Genomic DNA, 18927 nt, shown 5'->3' on the forward strand with positions numbered 1-18927 from the left:
AGTATCAAAAGTAGTTTAGTTTAGAATTTTTATGCAGTTATGCATACAGCAAAGTGAACAAATCTTAAGTATGCAGCTTTTAAATATATTTATCTACATGTGAGTAACCATTACCCAGATCAAGATACAGAGCATTTCAAGCACCATCTAGGCAATTATAATCAATATTCCAAATGAGATTGGGGAATAATAAGAAAACATTCTTTTTGAAAAAATGTATTTATTTATTTTGAGAGAGAGAATTCTAAGCAGACTCCATGCTGTCAGCACAGAGCCCAAAGGGCTCCTGACCTGAGCCGGAATTAAGAGTTGAATGCTTGGGGCACCTGGGTGGCTCAGTTGGTTGAGCGTCTGACTTCGGCTTAAGTTGTGATCTCACAGTTCGTGGGTTCGAGCCCTGCATCGGGCTCTGTGCTGATAGCTAGCCTAGAGCCTGGAGCCTGTCTTCAGATTCTGTCTCTCCCTCTCTCTCTGTCCCTCCCCTGCTCGTACTGCCTCTCTCAAAACCTAAATTTAAAAAGTTAAAATAAGGGGCGCCTGAGTGGTTCAGTGGGTTAAGCCTCCGACTTCAGCTCAGGTCTTGATCTCACGTTCTTGGGTTTGAGCCCCGCATCGGGCTCTGTGCTGACAGCTCAGAACCTGGAGCCTGCTTCCGATTCTGTGCCTCCCTCTCTCTCTGCTCCTCCCTGCTCATGCTCTGAATCTCTCTGTCTCAAAAATAAATAAAAAAAAATTAAAAAAAATTTTTTTTAAGTTAAAATAAAAGTTGGATGCTTAACCAATGGAGCCATCCAGGTGCCCCAAGAAAATATTCTTTTTTTGTTTGTTTGTTTTTTACATTTTATTTATTTTTGAGAGAGAGAGAGAGAGCAAGCGAACAGGGAAGGGGCAGAGAGAGATGGAGACACAGAATCAGAAGCAGGTTCCAGGCTCTCTGAGCTGTCAGCACAGAGCCCAACGTGGAGCTCGAACCCACAAACCGTGAGATCATGACCTGAGCCAAAGTCGGATGCTCAACCGACGGAGCCACCCAGGCGCCCCAAGAAAATACTCCTAAAGATGACTTAATGGAAAAAAACAGGCAAGAAAATCTTAAGAAATAGGAGTAATGTGATAATGCTTAGATATTAAGTATAAAGCTACAATAATTTAAATCGTGGCATTGGAATAGGATTACGTCAGTCAGGGACAGCTTTTAGAATGAAGGTCTTGTATGTGGAAGAATAAATATTTGAAAACCAGTAAAAAAAATATTTTTATTCTTTTACAAATGTTTGTTTTTGAGAGAGAAAGAGCAGGATCAGGGGACGGGGGTGGAGGGGTAAGGTGGGGAGAGGAACAGAAGATCCAAAGCAGGCTCTGCACTGACAGCAGTGAGACCTATTCAGGGATGAATGTGTGAGATCATGACCTGAACCAAAGTTGGATGTTCAACTGACTGAGCCACCTAGGCGCCCCTAAAAATTATTTTTATTTTTTATGTTTATTTTCGTGACAGAGAGCATGAATGAGTTGGAGAGGGTCAGAGAAAGGGCGGGACAGAGGATCTGAAGCAGGCTCTGTGTACAGCACAGAGCCTGATGCGAGGCTCAAACTCACGAACTGTGAGATCATAACCTGAGCTGAAGTTGGACGCTCAACTGACTGAGCCACCCAGGTGCTCCATTTTTTAAGAAAGAATGGTTAGGTATAGACTTGTCTTATAAAAATACTTAGAATTTCTTATAAATCCATTTTCATTAAATAGTGAAGTACAGGTATACATAAAAATCAGTAGTAGTCCACAGAAAAGGGTAATAATGCTCATAAGGTTGAGGATCCATCTCGAAGGAAACAGCTAGACTAACCTCAACCACATACATGCTAAATTCTGCATGGCTTTAAATGGATAAAATGATGAAAATTTTGGAATGAAATATAGGGAAAGTTTTCTATATTCTTCATGGTGAGGAGACTTTCCCAAGCAAAATATGGTCTAGAGGCCATAAAGGAAAGGCTCGGCCATTTAAGTAAATAAATGTAAAAGACCAAGAATGAATTGTAGACTGTAGTCTAAACAATCACAGCTGTCGGCAGCTACAATAAATAAATGACTCTTAATGACTGGCTAATAAATATGACTCTACAAATTGCTATGTAAAACAAAACATCTCCAGGCAAAAGAAGAAGTGAGTTGTCCTCTACTGCTGTTTGGATTAGAGCTTCATTTCTCTTGAATGGAGCCTCTGGATGAGTCATTTCTTAAGGCAGAAGTAAAGACTGATCTATAGGCCAGGGTGGATGGCTCTCCCTGACATTCTTTGGAGCTCCAGGCACTCCCAATTGCCTACAGCACATCTACTCTTAAAATGTAGTCCTCATCTCAAATCTGTTCTGGCCCTCACGAAATCTGGCATCTTCTCCCTCACCAATTACCAACTGGAATGCAGCATGTACATAGAATTCTTGTCTTTAGCCTCACGGGTAGCCGGTCAAGATACTGGTCCATGAAGTTACTTAGGTTGGTTTTCTTCCCTACCCCCTTCAGTGTGGGAAGTATACAGAAATATTAATAATATGTACACAGATAGTGCAGTGGTTAGTGTTTGAATTCCATTTGGAGTCCCCACATCCTAGTTGGTTTTAATTGTTTATTTTTGTGTATGTGAACCATAACTGTGGTTTTTTGTTTTTTTCTTTTTTTTTTTTTTATGGAGCCAAGAAAGCCTTTATTGGAATCCATGATTCCCGGGCGAGGTTCCGTGACTCCGGGAGTGGGGAGTCAGGGAGGTCGCCCATAACTGTGGTTTTAAGAGAGGTGCACAAAAAAAGATAGGCTCAGAGAAGTGCTGCCCCCCACCCTCGCCCATTCCTACTGTCTTGTTCCCATTCCCCATTTCTTTCCATCATTTCCCCAGCTACTCCCTACAGGTAACCAATCTTTGTTTTGTTTCTAGTTTACCCTTTCCATATTCCCTTGGCACAAATGAGCAGACGCAGGTGTATTTTATTTTATCTCCTTTCTTACACAAATGTAGCATAGTATAGATACTCTTTGGCATTTTGCTTTCTCCACTTACAGAATGCCCTGGAAAACACTGCCTATCGGCTCATAGAGACCTTTCTAATTCACTTTTACAGCTGCCTTGTTGTTTATTGTGTATTTAACCACTCTCCTATGTATGGACATTTCAGTGGTTTTCAATAATTTGCAATAGCAATGCTGCAGTGAATTCCCTTACACACACACACATATATATTTTTGTATAGAGGTGTCTCTTCAGAGTAGTAGATTCTTAGGAGTGAGACTACCGGCTATGCAGAGATTTGTTAGGTATTTGCCAATATTTTTGTTGGATATTTCTTTTTTTTAATTTTTTTAAATTTTAAATTTTTTAAAATTTTTAATGTTTTTTGTTTATTTTTGAGAGACAGAGAGAGACAGTGTGAGCAGGGGAGGGTCAAAGAGAGAGGGAGATACAGAATCCTAAGCAGGCTCCAGGCTCTGAGCTAGCTGTCAGCACAGAGCCCAATGCGGGGCTCGGACCCACGAACCCTGCGATCGTGCCCGGAGCCGAAGCTGGACGCTTAACCGACTGAGCCACCCAGGCGCCCCTAATTTTTTATTTTTGAGAGAGAGAAAGAGACAGTGTGAGCAGGGGAGGGTCAGAGAGAGAAGGAGACACGGAATTGGAAGACAGGCTCCAGGCTCTGAGCTATCAGCCAGAGCCTTCGCAGAGCTTGAACCCACGAACTGTGAGATCATGACCTGAGCCAAAGTCAGATGCTTAACTGATTGAGCCCACCCAGGCGCCCCTTGTTGGATATTTCTTAGGTATTTCCTTCTCTTATTGATTTCTAATTTTAGTCTACTGTGATCAGAGAACATACTTTTTATGATTTTAATCCTTTTAAGTTTCTTGAACATTTTTAATAGTCCAGGATATAGTCTATCCTGGAGAAAATTTATGTACACTTGAGAAATATGTGTAATCTGCTGTTGGATGGAGTAGATGTCTAGTGAGGTCTGTGATAGATATGTAAGTATAGTTATTCAAGTCTTCTATTTTGCTTTTGATCTTCTGCTTAGTTGCTCTATCCAGGATTGAAAATGGGATATTGAAATCTCCAGCTATTACTGTGGAATTGTCTATTTCTCTCTTTAATTGGCTTCATGTATTTTGGGTCTCTATTTTTAGTTGCAAAAATGTTTTTATTTATGTGTCCTCTTGATGGACTGATTCTTTGATCATTATAAAATATTCCCTTGGGGCACCTGCGTGTCTCAGTCAGTTAGGCATCCGGCTCTTGATTTTGGCTCAGGTCATGATCCCAGGGTTGTGGCTCTGCTACTGTTTGCATGGCTCCTCTTTTTTCATCCTTTATTTTCAACCTATTTGTGTCTTAGAATCCAGACTGTATCTCTTGGGGCACCTGGGTTGCTCAGTCAGTTCTCGATCTCAGGTCATGATCTCACGGATCATGGGTTCAGCTCTACATCAGGTTCTGTGCTGACAGCTAGCTCAGGGCCTGGGGCCTGCTTCAGATTCTGTATCTCCCTCTCTCTCTGCCCCTCCCCTACTCTCTCTCTCCCTTTCTCTCTCTCTCTCTTTTTCTCTCTCTCAAAAATAAACATAAATTTTTTTTCCAGTTTATCTCTTGTGGACAGCATCTAATTGGATCATGTTTTTATTCATTCTGCCAATCTCTGCTTTTGATTTTAATATTTAATCCACTTACGTAGTGTGGATAAGGTAAGATTGTCCTTTGCCATTTTGTTATTTGTTTTCTGTCTTGTCGTTTTTGTACTTCTATTCTTCCATTATTGCTTTTTTTTTTTTTTTTTTTTTTGCATGGCTCTTTTCAGTTTATTGCATGAAGGAGTTACACTAGTCCAAGTTAAAAGCAGACCCCAAATGGTTACATTATACAAGCTGTGAGGTTTTTAAACTTGTGACATGGGACAGAAGGGAAATGCTACTCATTGCAAGGAAATCCTCACTTAAGCTTCAGTGAGCCAAAAGCACTTAAAACCCATGAACGTTCAGCTGGTCGTCCTTAGCCAGTCCGATCTCTACGAGGAACTGGCATATGTTCTTGCGCTGGTCACCCTGCAGCTGAATTACTTCTCCATACTCTGGATGCTCAATTACAGTACCATTGCAGGCAAATTTCTTCTTGAACGCCTTCACTAGTTTCTTTTTATCGTAATCATCAGCGATCCCTTGGTCAGCAGTAAGGGTCTTCCTGCCGTTTCTCTGTTGAATTCTTATGTGGATATAATCCTCAGTGCCAGCAGGAAGCAGATCATCACCCTTACTTGCATCAGCAAAGGGGTGGAAAGAGTGGAGGTTCTGGATAGTGGACATACAATATGATTCCTTTTCCTCCGTGGAAACGGCCTGCGGAAGGCAGAGGCGGGAGAAGGCAGGCAGCGGGGACTGAGCGTCGGGAAGCAAGGGGGCTCGAGGGGGAGGCTGCTGAGTCCTCAGCGGTGGCTCAGTGACTGGGGACCATTAGTGTTTTTTATTATATGTCAAATATTTTTGAGTGTACTATTTTAATCCCCTTCTCATTTCGTTTACTATTTTTTTTTGTTCTTTCCTTAGTGATTGCCTTAGGGATTACAATTAACATCTTAAGGAATAACAATCTGGTTCATGTTAATTCCATCTTAATTTCAATGCTTTACAAAACTTTGCTTCTGTATGGCTCCATCTACCTCTTCTTTTGTGGTGTTATTATCATACAAATCTCATTTTATACATGTGTGCAAGTCATGTTGGAGTAGATTCCAACCTGCTAGCATGAGTTCAGTGGAAGTTTCTACTTTGTCCCTTATTCTTATCTCCTCTTTCCCCCTTAAACAATTTCACCCTCACATTAAATCTCTGTCCACCTCTTTTATTTGCATAGACACTTTCATGTCTCTCACATCTGAAGAAAAGACATATCCACACTGAGCAAACAGTGCCATCAGATATAAACAATTTTCTCTTTAGACTTGTAGGATCTCTGTGTTAAATGGGACCTTAAAAAGATAATTGGGTCAGTTGGTTCCTAATTCTGGTTTTGCATCAGAATTTCTGAGTTTGGGAGACTTTTTGTTATTAATGCATGCTGCCTAAGGTTTATTTAAGAACTTCTGATTAGAATCTCACTCTTCTTTTCATTCTTTTTATGCTGTGTCCTACAAAGTGAGAAGAAATTAGAGCAAATGACTATAACTTCCAGATTGTGTTGAGTAAATGTCCTTAGTCCTAAATGATATCATTAGTCTGCAGTTTATAATTTTAGGAAAGTGCAAAAGCATTAAAGCAAGTTAAGAAATAAACATATATTAACACAAGCATGTATTTCCTCATTCTTTCTCGGTTTAATGTGTGCATGTATATATATGTGTGTTTCCCTAGGACAATAACTATGTTTTACATAAGGATCTATGCAGTTTGTTCTAGTAGAATTCTTACTGTCAAATTGTGTAAAACTCTCTAAGCCTCCGTTCCTTTGTCATTAAAATGAGGGTCTACTTCTAAAGTTTGTTGTGAGATAAAGAAGTTAGTGCTTGGGGCGCCTGGGTGGCTCAGCCGGTTAAGCCTCCGACTTCGGCTCAGGTCAGATCTCACGTTCCTGGGTTCGAGCCCCGCGTCAGGCTCTGTGCTGACAGCTAGCTCAGAGCCTGGAGCCTGCTTCCGGTTCTGTGTCTCCTTCTCTCTCTGCCCCTCCCCCTCTCATGCTCTGTCTCTGTATCAAAAATAAATAAAACATTAAAAAAAATTTTAAAAAACTCAAGAAACTATTAAAAAAAAAAAAGAAGTTAGTGCTTGTAAAGTATTCATTTAGAAACCTTACTATGACCAGGCATTACTCCAAGTATTGTGCTCAATATGTTTTCTTTGAATAGAAGTCTCTCTATTATGGTATGGTTGTAATTTCTCAAAACAGATCCTGATGTGTTGAAAGCCATGTCACTCACATGACACATATTCAGCTCAATAATGACCAGAGGGCCCTCGGGTTATAAATAGAGCTGCTCATGAGGTATCTATACCCTTGTTTAGACTTCTGTGGTCATTTGCTCACAATCTACATGAGAACAGAGGGAACCCTTGGCGTAAGTCATGTAGTTTTGGTATGAGAACACAGAATAGTTGATATTTTTTAGCATATTCTTATTAACCAAGAGAAGTGTTTGCCACTCAGATTTCTACTCAGAATCATTTATTGAAGAAGCAAAATCTCAAGGAGTTTGATCCTTTAACCACTGGTTTCCTCCAATGCCAGCGTTTTCCTCTACAGGGGGTGGTATTTGAAGTGGCAACCATTATGTTTCCCTGATCATCTGGTGATTCAGCAAGTTCAATAATTCTGCATGGTAAAGTTCAGGAGTTTTCCTGCAAAGGAGATATCTGCTTAGGGAAATCAAATTTGAGAAAATTAAGAGAAAAACTACCACGTTGATAACTACACCCATAGTCCTGCAGGAGGAATGCTAAACAATTATTCTGCGAATTAAGGCAGACTAGAGACATTCTAAATTCACTGAAGAACAAAAGCGCAGAGTGGAAGTGGGGAGAGAAGAGGAAAGCTATGGGTGCAGTTGCCTACGTGAGAGCCATGGGGCAGAAAGGTGGAGGGTGGAGGATGAAGTTGGTATGAAGCAGAGTTGGAGTCAGAGGCCTGGTGAGAGGCACCTGGGGTGCCATGGGCAGCATAGAAAGTGGTGTTAAAGAACAGGGTCTGGAGGGTGACCAGCCAGATTCAAGACTCAGTCCTTCCCCTTTCTAGCTGTGTGGCCTTGGGCAAGTCACATCCCTCTGCAGACCTCTCCATCTTTCAATATGAAATGCAGCTAATAGCAATACCTTCTTCGTGGCAGGGGCTGTAGAAATACAGGGGAGGACATCTAGGCAAAGCATGTGACACAGTGCAGGGTACATGGTTTGCAATCAATCAGTGATTATTACTGGTCTTTCTGTCAAGGATATCGTTATTTTCTTTGCAATCTTGTCAAAAACAGTTTCCATTGTGCTTTGGGAAAGGGCTGTGGGGAGGGGCCACTATTCATTCATTTATTTGTTTCTTCCCTTACTCCCCACACTATAGCCAATGATTTTAATGAGTTCAGTGTGTGTCTTTTGGTATATGTGTTCGTATAGTATGTATATTGTTTGTTTATTTTTATTTTATATAACATTACAGTGTTACTTGTATTATTCTGTCTGTTGGTTTTTCCCTCAGTGCAGTATTTTGAGATCTACTCATATTTATGAATGTTTATCTGATTTATTTTGAAAGTTGCATGTAACTCCATGGTGATGCCTTTCACAGTGTACCAGTTGATTTCTAGACTAGTCTCACCCAGGCTGCCCTGAAACCTGCCAACATGATTTCTCCCTAGTGGAACTAGAGAACTTTCAGGTTACAGACCTTCCCCAAGAGAGTCATAAGTATGGTGGTCTATATACATCAGTTGAGCCTTGTCAACTTGTCATTGAGATATTAGAAGATATTATCACAGAGTTATTACAAAATTATATAATCATTTTACCTGTTTCACCTTCAACCTTCTTCATATTTTGTTCCGAAGTGATTTTCTACAGTCTTATTTCTCTTTTTTTAAAGTTTATTCTTATTTATTTTGAGAGACATAGAGAGCAATTAGGGGAGGGACAGGGAGAGAAGGAGACAGAATCCCAAGTAGGCTCTAGGCTGTCAGCACAGCGCCTGATGCAAGGCTCAAACTCATGAACCATTAGATCAAGATCTGAACTGAAACCAAGAGTCAGATTCTTAACTTACTGAGCTACACAGGCGCCCCTCTCCAGTCTTATTTCTATGCCTCATACCTCTACAATGATCTCTGTGGCATCAGCTGAGTTCTTGCTTTGGCCTTATGACCCTAAAGTCAAAGACACAATACCTAGACCCGAGCTAAGCAAGACCTGGTCCATTCACTCTCAGAATAACCTTCCATATTCCATTTAGTGTCTTTTGTCAATATCCTAGAAACTGGGCATGACGGGGAACAGAAAGGATGGGCTAGATGTTCTTTACTACTGAGTTATTAAACTAAAATACTTTCATTTCCCCAGAAGGTATTATTTTTGAGATGACTGGGAAAAATTGAACATGCAGTACATATTAGAAGATGACAGGGAACTAATTAGGTGTGATAACAACATTGTAAGCATGTAAGGAAATGCCCACACTTCTTAGTAAAATGACATGATGTCCAAGCCATGTGTTAACATACTTAAGCAAAGAAAGAAGAAATAATAGAGGAAGGAAATATGGCAAACACTTTGTACTTGGTTGGATTGATATGCTAGGCATATGATATTGATTGTATCTAGTTTTATGTTTGAAAGTTCTTATAACAAAACATTTAAAACTCTCTACACATATCAGTATATCTAATTTACTCCTAAAAGTGAAAAATAAAAGTGACTTTACTTACACAAGGTCCATCATACAGTTTAGTTATGTTTAGCCCTTCATATCTGAAAGAAATTATATTTTGAAATGATTATTTTTACTTTATGGCATATTATAAATTATGAATAAATTTTGTTTGATAATCTTTAGCTAAATTTGAGAAGGCAAAACACTTTGCTTATAGTGAATGCTTATGTAACAGCTCTTTTATTTTATTTTATTTTTTAAGTTTTTATTTTTTGGTATCCTGGGTGGCTCAGCTGGTTAAGCATCAACTCTTGATTTCAGCTCAGGTCATGATCTCACAGTTCGCGGGATCGAGCGCCGTGTTGGGCTCTGCACTGAGAGCACAGAGCCTGCTTGGGAGTCTCTCTCCCTCTCTGCCACTCCCCCAGCTTGTTCTCTCTCTCTCTCAAAACAAACATTTCTAAAAAAATTCTAAAATAATATTTTATTTTTAAGTAATATCCACACCCACCTTAGGGCTTGAATTCACAACCCCAAGATTAAGAGTCACATGCTCCACCGATTAAGCCAGGGTGGTTGACTTCAGCCCAGGTCACGATCTCACAGTTCATGGGTTTGAGCCCCGCATCGGGTTTTGTGCTGACAGCTTAGAGCCTGGAGTCTGCTTTGGATTCTCTGTCTCCCTCTGTCTCCGCCCATCCCCTACTTGCACTCTATCTCTCTCTCTCAGAAATAAACATTTAAAAAAATTGGAAGCTAAAGAAAGCTATTTGAGAGAATAATTTCCATTCAAGGATCAATAAACCATCAGCTGGGAAGATTCTACACCAAGCCCCCTCCTCCTCGTCTTCATCAGGCTTTTGTTCTTTGGCCTGAGGGGGCTTGAGGGTAACCCTCATCTGTGATCACATGATCTGAATCCTGTGGCTACTTGCTACTGAGAACTTTCCACTTGATACTTATCCAGGCCAGACAGAACACTCTCTCACCTCAGTGGCTTTCTGTTTCTGCATTGTGTGAATGGGATCCCTTCTGGGAGCGTAGGGAAGGATGGAAGAAATGGAGGAGCAAATAGCAGAGGAGTTTCTGGAGGGAAGATCGAACCAGTAGGAAGCATTCTGAGGAGGTTACTCCTATCTTGTCTACCTGTCTAGTCTCCTGACGGAGAGAAGGGAGAAGAGAAATAAAGACTTACATGATTTTGTAGCAGAGATGACATTCACCACTGTAGGTAACCTGGTCACTGCCACATATGGGTTCACTTGGCTTGAAGTAAGAGATAAACCAGCACTCATTTATATTCTCCATGCACTTGACCTAAAGATGAGACACCAATTGCTGCTTCAGATGCCTTACTCCAGGTCCTCTAACCATTATCGCTGGTAGTGGGGTGGGGGGACTGAAAAAAGGAACGCTAGACCAGGAATTCGGAGAACAGTCTTTAGCAGCTTCAGCATTTGGCCCGTGGCACTTAATCAATAATGTAACCATAATCTATATTTAATATAACATATGATCTGTGAACTCCTCAGTCGGAGCTAAAAGTGTCTCATTAGGATGAAAATCCCTGCCCTATCAGCTACAAAATGTGATTGTTAGATTACAGAAAAGAAAATGTCTTTCAAGGTTAGACTTTTCTCATGAACATTACTGACTCCTATATGGTGCTTCATACAGCAGTGGTGTTGAGCTCTTCACACCAGAGGTAGGAGATAGCAGGAAGGGGACAGAGAGTACATGGTGGGGCCTTAGCATGTGGGACACAGGATGTACATCTTGGCATATCTCAGCTGAAAGAATATAATAGGACAGACCTGAATTTGAGCCATGATTTCATCCATTTAATGGTTCAAAATATTTGCCTTCTGTCCCACAAGAGAGTATGAACTGACTGGAATAATGCATGAGAAGAGGGCTCAGGAACATATGAAACGTGCCACACATAGTTGACGACCCAGATTTTATTGTGGTGGTGTTTCTGTGCAAACCCCCTCTGCCCCCACCTCTCAGAAGAAAGATCTGGGGCTATGGAGGAAACTGGCCTGCTCCCGGTTCCTGTTCTTGGGAACCAAGGGAGTAGAGCTCACCTTTGTCTCTTGTAGGCGAGCCCCTGGACCTGTAGGAAGAGGAAAGTCTGGAAGACAAAAACACATTCAGAAGAGTTGCTGCTCTGTCTTCTGGCCTTAGGGAAAGAAGCTAGGATGAGGGGACCCTGGTTGGCACACAGGAAGCATCAGATCCCGTAAGAAGGGGCTGCAGTTGGGGCCCCCGGGTGGCTCAGTCAGTTAGGCATCTGACTCGATTTTGGCTCAGGTCACAATCTCACAGTTCCGTGAGATAGAGCCATGCATCAGGCTCTGCGTGGACAGCATGGAGCCTGCTTTGGATTCTCTCTTGCCCTCTCCCCTCACCCTCAGAATAAATAAATAAACTTTAAAAAAAGAAGAAGGGGCCAGGCTCTTCTGCGATGCACACTGCCCTCTAAAGAAGTGAAGAAATAGGGAACTTGTGCCCCCACCTCGTGTAAGATGGGGGTCTTAACCCTGGCCCTGCCACTTCGTAGGTGAACAACGACTTCTATAATCCTTCTCAGGTGTTTTTATTTTTATTATACTTTTAATGTTTGTTTATTTTTGAGAGATAGAGCGTGAACAGGGGAGGGGCAGAGAGAGAAGGAGACACAGAATCTGAAGCAGGCTCCAGGCTCTGAGCTAGCTGTCACGGGGCTTATTCCTTTTTATAGCTAAATTTAATATTCCATTGGCTGTAAATACTATGTTTTACTTAGTCATTAATCAATTAATGGACATCTGAATTGTTTTCACTTTTAGGCCATTGTGAGCAAGGCTGGTATGAGCATTTATACACATTTTCTGTGGCCATGTGTTTTTATTTCCCTCGGGTATATACCTAAGAGTGGAATCCTTGGGTCATATGGTGAACTTTTGAGAAACTTCCAGACTATTTTTCAAAGAAGCCAAATCAATTTTACATTCCCAGTGGCAATATATGAGGATTCCAATTTTTTCACATTCTTGCCAACCCTTGTTATTTTCTCCCTTTTTTATTATAGCCATCATAGTAGGTATGAATTGGTATCTCATTGTGGTTTTGATTAATATTTCCCTACTGACCAATGATGTTGGGCATCTCTTCATGTACTTATTAGCCATTCATTTATTATCTTTGGAGAAATGTCTGTTCAGTTACTTTGCCTATTTTTAAAAAATTGGATTATTTGTCTTTTTATTACTGATTTGCAAGCGTTCTTTATATATTCTGGATACTAGTTCATTGGCATTTGATCAGTCTCTCCAGTCACTGATCTGTCACACTGTTGGACCAGAGACCATTTCTGCCACATAAGCAGGATCTAGCTCTGCTTCTGGCACAACTGAGCATATGGTGTATAGTTATTGGATATGTAAATAAGTGGCATGGGAACTAATGTCAATGGCTAATGTCAACAGCAAGTCTCTTCCCTGACTCAGCACCAACCTCAGTTTCTGAGTTTGGCCAAGAAAAAATTCAGAGCCAAAATCTCAAGTAGGCAAGAGTTTAATAGCAGTTAAAGTACACTCTCATAATGGGAGAGGAAGCAGGCCCAGAGGTGACAACTGCACCAGAATTAGGGGTAAAAGTTTTCTCTTTTTTTGTTTGCATAGGTTATGGGTCATAGCTAGGAAGGTCTCTGACAGAGTCTGAGCTGTTTCCAGTCCTCTAAGGGACTCCTCCTACCAGCCAGGAGAGGGAGTTTTTGGCCCGATGTGGTCCTTTTGGGAACTGTCATGGCAGCTCTCCTCCATAAGGAAGGTCAAAACTAGTGCAGTGGTGACGGGATAATGCGTGCATATCCCCTGGGGTCCTTTTCCAGCTGTTTGTGTTCTCAGGATGCTGGGTGGTTTCCTGATTTTTATCTTTGTACTGGTCAGAAAGTCCTGTTGCCTGCTCCTACATCACTAACTCCCTACTCTATTGCTAGGAAACCCATCATAGTAGTGAGGTAATTATCACAAAGACTTTTGTGTTTATTACAGCAGAGTTTGCACTAAAAAAGGTTTGCACTAAAAAAGATAGCTCTTAAGAAGTAGGATGCTGGGTTAGAGGAAGTCAAGCTGGAGACAAAGGGAACAGTTAAGGAGAAATAAAAATACTTTGAGGGAACAATGATGAAAACCTTCATTAAGGAAGAGACCTTTTGGGGGCACCCAGAGGGCTCAGTTGGTTAATCCAACTTTGGCTCAGGTCATGATCTTGTGGTTTGTGAGTTCAAGTCCCATGTTGGGCTCTGTGCTGACAGCTCAGAGCCTGGAGCCTGCTTCAGATTCTGTGTCTCCCTCTCTGCCCGTCTCCCACTCACACTCTGTCTCTCTGTCTCTCTGAAAAATAAATAAACATTTAAAAACTCATAAAAGGAAGAGTCATTTTTGTGAGAAGGGCATGGATTTATGTGATATATGAAGTATTTTATCAACCGAACATTTTATCAACCGGGTTGATATTGGTACAAAGGAGAGAAACAGATATGAGCAAAAATATAAGGAGACAAAACTAGGAGGGGAAGGAAAGAGTGATTTTCAGAAAGATAGGAGTGATCTACCTTGGTTGAGTAATGGTACGTTCCTCACGGAGGGTTGGCATAAGACTTAGAGAGAAGGTCACACCGTGTGCTTACAGGAGGGTCGCTGCCACTGGGTGGGGTTCTCAGTAGCAGTGGGGATGAGGATTGAGTGAGAGATGAGAGAGTGTAAAAATATATCTCAATTTTTTTTTTTACTTTTTATGCTTATTTATTTATTGAGAGAGAAAGAGAATCCCAAGCAGGCTCTGTGCCATCAGCACCCCGATATCTGGATTTCTTTAGAGAAGATTACATTTAACAGGGAAGAGGAGGTATGATATAAGAAGAAATGCATGTTTGCTCTGTCTCCAGTTCTTGGCACAGAGCTCCAAAACCCTTGTCATTTCCTGAGAGACAGGGAGAAGAGTGACATTTTTTTTTTCTTAATAGTTTGTCAAATTGGTTTCCAAATAACACCCAGTGCTCTCCCCACAAGTGTTTTTTATTTTATTTATTTATTTATTTTTAAATAGAGGAGTGACTTTTGTTATTCATAATAAGCCCCTTTCCACCATACCTGAGTTTATGCTAATGAGGTGGCCCTTGGAGGACGAGAATGGGGCTGGTTTCTAGAGGAGAAAACCACAGCTTAGAAAATTGGAAACTTCTGCCCCTCCCCTCAGCCTCCGGAGAGGAAAGGGGCTGCAGGTTGAACTAATCACCGAAGGACAATGATTTAATTATGTCTTTGTGGAACTGTATAAAGTTTTTTAGAGTTCATTTATTTTTTTGAGTGAGAGAGAGAAAGAAAGAGAGAGCAAGTGGGGGAAGGGCAGACAGAGAGAGACACCAAGGATCCTGAGTGGGCTTCGTGCTGACAGGGAGAACCCAATGTGGGACTTGAACCCACAAACTGTGAGATCATGACCTGAGCTGAAGTCAGACACCTAACCGACTAAGCCCCCCAGGTGCCCCTGTACAAAGTTTCTAGACATGTGAGATTCCATTTTGAAGCTCTATTTTGAAGTGCTAATTGTATTACAAACAGTTGCCTGTAAAATCCAACAGAACAACTGGAATTCAGCCCATAAAACTGTGGATACGACCTTCATGGTGATGGAAAAATTAACTAATGCATACCAGGAGGAGTTCTGTTTGATAGCATCTATAAAATAACCAGCTAGATAGTGATCAAAAGCAGCTCCACCACTTAGCACTGAACGGAATATTTTTTTCTTCTCTTCTTTAGCTAGGATTGTTACAGAATCTGGTCTGGATCACCCGGCAGAAGAACCAAGCAGCACTCGGAGATGTTGGAAGGCAGGAGGTTTATTTTACACCGGTGAGCACAGAGGAGATCACTCTCCAGAGGTCTGAGGCCGGAGCACAAGCAGAGGGGACAATTTATAGTCTGTTCACACGTGGCAAGTGAGGTGGGAAGAAAAACCCGGAATCGGAGTCTTCAGGCAGGGCCTGGAATTCCTCTATCAGCCCTGTCAGCCATCTTACAATAGACTTTTCCCTATCAGGATCACGTAGTTACCCTGCTTGTTTCTCATAAAATCCCCCTGTCTTCCCATGAAAGCAGCCCAGGGGAGCTCTGGAATCTGTGCTTGCCAGATTGCAATTCTGAGACCTCAAGTCAAGGTCTTTGTTCTTTTTCAGTTTTGCCTCTTTTTCTCAGCTGACACTGAGAAATGTCATAATTGACATTATGGAAAGTGGAGTGACGTTTATGGAGTTCATAATGGAAACATCATACAAATCCTACACCAAAGGATTTGGAGAGCATCCAGGCTGAACACACTGAGGTGCTGGGAGGGTGGTGCCCTCAGAGGGTATGGAAGCTCGGTGTCCCCTCCCATATACCTTGCCCTGTGCCTCTCCTCCATTTGGCTGTTCTACCTTTTACAATAAACTGAAAATAGTAAGTAAAGCACTTTCCTGAGCTCTATGAGCCATTCTAGCAAATTACTGAACCTGAGGAAGGAGTCGGGGGAATTCCTGTTTTCTAGCTGGTTGGCTGGAAGTACTGGAGGCCCAGGCTCATGACTGCTGTCTGAAGTAGGGGCAGTCTTGTGGGACTGAGTCCTGACCCTGTGCTGTTTGGATGAACGCCTGGTAGTAGTGTCATAATTGTGTTAAACTGTAGGACACCCAATTGGTGTCCATAGAAAATGGAAGGATTCCTTGGTGTGGAAAACCCACACATTTGGTGTCAGCAGTGTTGGAGTGGAAGGAAAGAGTTTTTCTTTAGTAGAGGAGGGAAAGGGGTTTTCCCCATAAGATATGAAAGGCATAGAGATTAGTTTTCAGTTGGTAACAGAGCCTCTTAAGATGTGAGAGGCTTGAAAAAAATTTTTTGAAGGTAAATGAAAGTTTCAAAGTCCAAATGGAAAAAGGAGGTGTTGAATGTAGAGATTTGAGCAATGGAGACCTGAGCAAGGCAAAAGGACCCACAGCGACCCCCAGAGCTGACACACACAGGCTCATTACATGACCCACTTCCAAACAGCCATAGGCCCTGACTGATCAATGACAACCAGGCACAATTCCGAAGATTACCAAAAAATGGGAAATTTCCATATGTCCCCACACGCCCTCACTTGGCTCTATAACCGTGGCCCCTCAGCCCCACCTCCTGGCAGACACTCTCTCCCTTGCTGTCCTGCCTGCTGCTCCCTTGCAATGTATTCAAGAAACCTTTAAAAAAATTTTAGTGTTTTTTATTTATTTTGGAGAGACAGAGAGAGACAGTGCGAGCAGAGGAGGGTCAGAGAGAGAGGGAGATACACAATCTGAAGCAGGCTCCAGGCTCCGAGCTGTCAGCAACAGAGCCCAACACGGGGCTCGAACCCACAGACCATTAGATCATGACCTGAGCCGAAGCAGGATGCTTAACCAACTAAGCCACACCCACACCCCAAGAAACTTCTGTCTCTTTTGTTCTTCCTTGTGAAGTTTTTCCCCACCCACGCCGCCAGCCCCCACAGATTGGAACACACCGCATTGAGGCACTTGCAGATTCCCTACCATTAAGAGTGAACTCTAAAACCAGCCACTGACCAGAAAAATATCTGATTCTATTTCTACAGAGCTAATCTTTTCTACAGAGTTCTTTTTGGGTTTGAGAAATGTGAATAGACTCTGGAAATGAATGTTTCTAAGGTTTGAATGCCTGGATGGTAATTGGGTATTTTGATAAATTCAGTGGTGCTGGGTTTGGAAGGTTTGAATTTGACTCTCAGCTTTGATACCAATGACATTGAGGGAAGCCTTTCTTCTCTTGGGTTTCAGTTTCTACATCTGTAATTTAAAGGGATCAGGATTAAATAGGGCGCCTGGGTGGCTCAGTCCGTTAAGCGGTCAACTTCAGCTCAGGTCATAATCTCACAGTTCATGGGTTTGAGCCCCATGTCAGGCTCTGAGCTGTCAGCTCATGCTCTGTGTCTCTCCCTCTCAAAAATAAATAAACGTTAAAAAATTTTTTTAAAGGATTAAATAAAACTGAGCAGCCCTTCCAATTTTACCCCTGATTTTTCTATGATCCTGGATACACCCCAGAAAATGTGGGCAGAGCAAGGATATATAACTCACCAACTGCAAAGACAGCCCACACGGAAAAGACCAGAACAAGGATGGTGTTCCAGAAGACCTTCATGGTGGCAGAGAAGCTATGAAAATATGCAGCCTTTGACAGGAGGAGAGAGAAAGTTTCAGGTGAAGTACACATTCTTAGAGCGATCCCTCCTTGACCAGGATCTGAAGTCTAAACACTTCAAGTTTGTTCTTTCCTCAAGTCATTTGGAATGAATTCTGTCTGATGCAATTAAATCGCCTAATTTATTTCCCTAGGGCAATTGGATATTAGAAGAAAATGATCTCCAAAATGGAATTTTAGAAGATGCCAGAAACAGAACTAGTACAGACTATCTGCAGGGAGATTATGTTGTAAAGAATAAGCAACCAGAATTTTGCAATTAAAGGTTTAAAAGTTGATATTTCTCTCTGCGGTAAGAAAGGCAGTCACTAGGAAGTTCACATGTTAAATCAGTGACAATAAAAAAAATAGGAAAGGACAAAACAGAAAACTCACTCCCATTTCTTAATCTTCCGTAATATTACTTTGGTGTTAATTTCAGTAATTGACCACAGTATTGCAAGGAAAACCATAGAGTATTACCAACAGCTTCCTTGCATTATTGAAAATATTATAGCATGAGGCAGTTGACATTATTTTTATACAGATTTCCATAAATTTTCCAGGCAAATTTCTAGGTAATTTTTGCCCCAAGATCCTCCCTGAGTGAAAAATAAATAATATAACCCTTTTCCTACTAAAAAATTTGCAAATGAGTAAGTCCACTTCACCTACTATGACTCCTGCAGTGGCTGGAGAAACAGGTTCGACAAGACATTTCTTATTTCCAGTTTGTTTGTAATAAAATAACAATGGGTGCAGGAAGGGAGGGAGTAAATGAGTTTTCAAGGCCCATATGCCTGGCAGTAGAGGGGAGTGAACTTTGTGTTGTTGTTTTATTAAGATTTTAAAATTATTTTTTAATTAATCTCCACATCCAACATGGGGCTTGAACTTACAACCCCAAGAGCAAGAGTTGTTCTACCAACCAAGCCAGCCAGATGCCCCCAAGAGCATGAACTCTGAAGTTAGGAAGGATAGTCATAACTCTCACCAATTTCTTCCAACTCCAAATTCTGTAATGGCTGAATCTTGTGAGTTTCAATTTCAGTTTTTTAGGGGAGGTTTGTACTGTCCACTCCAGAATCTGGTTTTTGTCAAACCTGTAGTGGGTTAAGGTATGTCATACCCAGATTTTGAATTCCTGTATTTTTATCTGTAGAGCAATCATTGTATTCAGGACAGCTTCAGATATGTTCAGAGTACTATAAATTGCCACATATGCACATACAGTTACTTATTTTATCAATAGTCAAAACTATGTATTTGCTTTATTGAAACC

At 41.4% G+C, this 18927-nt stretch overlaps 1 protein-coding gene, 1 long non-coding RNA gene and 1 pseudogene across 2 annotated transcripts; 1 reads left to right on the forward strand and 2 right to left on the reverse strand.

Moving 5' to 3' along the window:
* Nucleotides 1–4833: 4833 nt before the first annotated feature.
* On the reverse strand, nt 4834–5348 carry LOC115274263 (annotated as a pseudogene).
* A 1909-nt stretch (nt 5349–7257) lies between these two features.
* Nucleotides 7258–18719, reverse strand: SPINK8 (serine peptidase inhibitor, Kazal type 8 (putative)). The gene is made up of 6 exons (XM_029917704.1): nt 18640–18719; nt 17543–17636; nt 11472–11518; nt 10580–10701; nt 9440–9482; nt 7258–7373 (listed from the first exon to the last, which is right to left on the reverse strand). Exons 2-6 carry the CDS (start codon nt 17604–17606, stop codon nt 7362–7364), a joined length of 288 nt encoding a protein of 95 aa, XP_029773564.1. The 5' UTR covers nt 17607–17636; nt 18640–18719; the 3' UTR covers nt 7258–7361.
* On the forward strand, nt 15247–15884 carry LOC115274266. Its single transcript, XR_003901167.1, has 2 exons — nt 15247–15287; nt 15611–15884. It is a non-coding gene; the product is annotated as an uncharacterized LOC115274266 (long non-coding RNA).
* Nucleotides 18720–18927: the final 208 nt, after the last annotated feature.

The sequence above is a fragment of the Suricata suricatta genome, chromosome 12 (assembly GCF_006229205.1).
Source record: "Suricata suricatta isolate VVHF042 chromosome 12, meerkat_22Aug2017_6uvM2_HiC, whole genome shotgun sequence".
NCBI classification, from domain to species: domain Eukaryota; kingdom Metazoa; phylum Chordata; class Mammalia; order Carnivora; family Herpestidae; genus Suricata; species Suricata suricatta.

What these genes read in the sequence shown, in the direction of transcription:
- SPINK8 (XM_029917704.1), bottom strand. Translation starts at nt 17,606, where the DNA reads ATGAAGGTCTTCTGGAACACCATCCTTGTTCTGGTCTTTTCCGTGTGG. An exon ending in CTCGCCTACAAGAGACAAAG is followed by an intron (nt 10,702 to 11,471) that starts GTGAGCTCTACT and finishes TCTCATCTTTAG; the next exon opens with GTCAAGTGCATGGAGAATAT. An exon ending in CATCTCTGCTACAAAATCAT is followed by an intron (nt 9,483 to 10,579) that starts GTAAGTCTTTAT and finishes AATTTCTTTCAG; the next exon opens with ATATGAAGGGCTAAACATAA.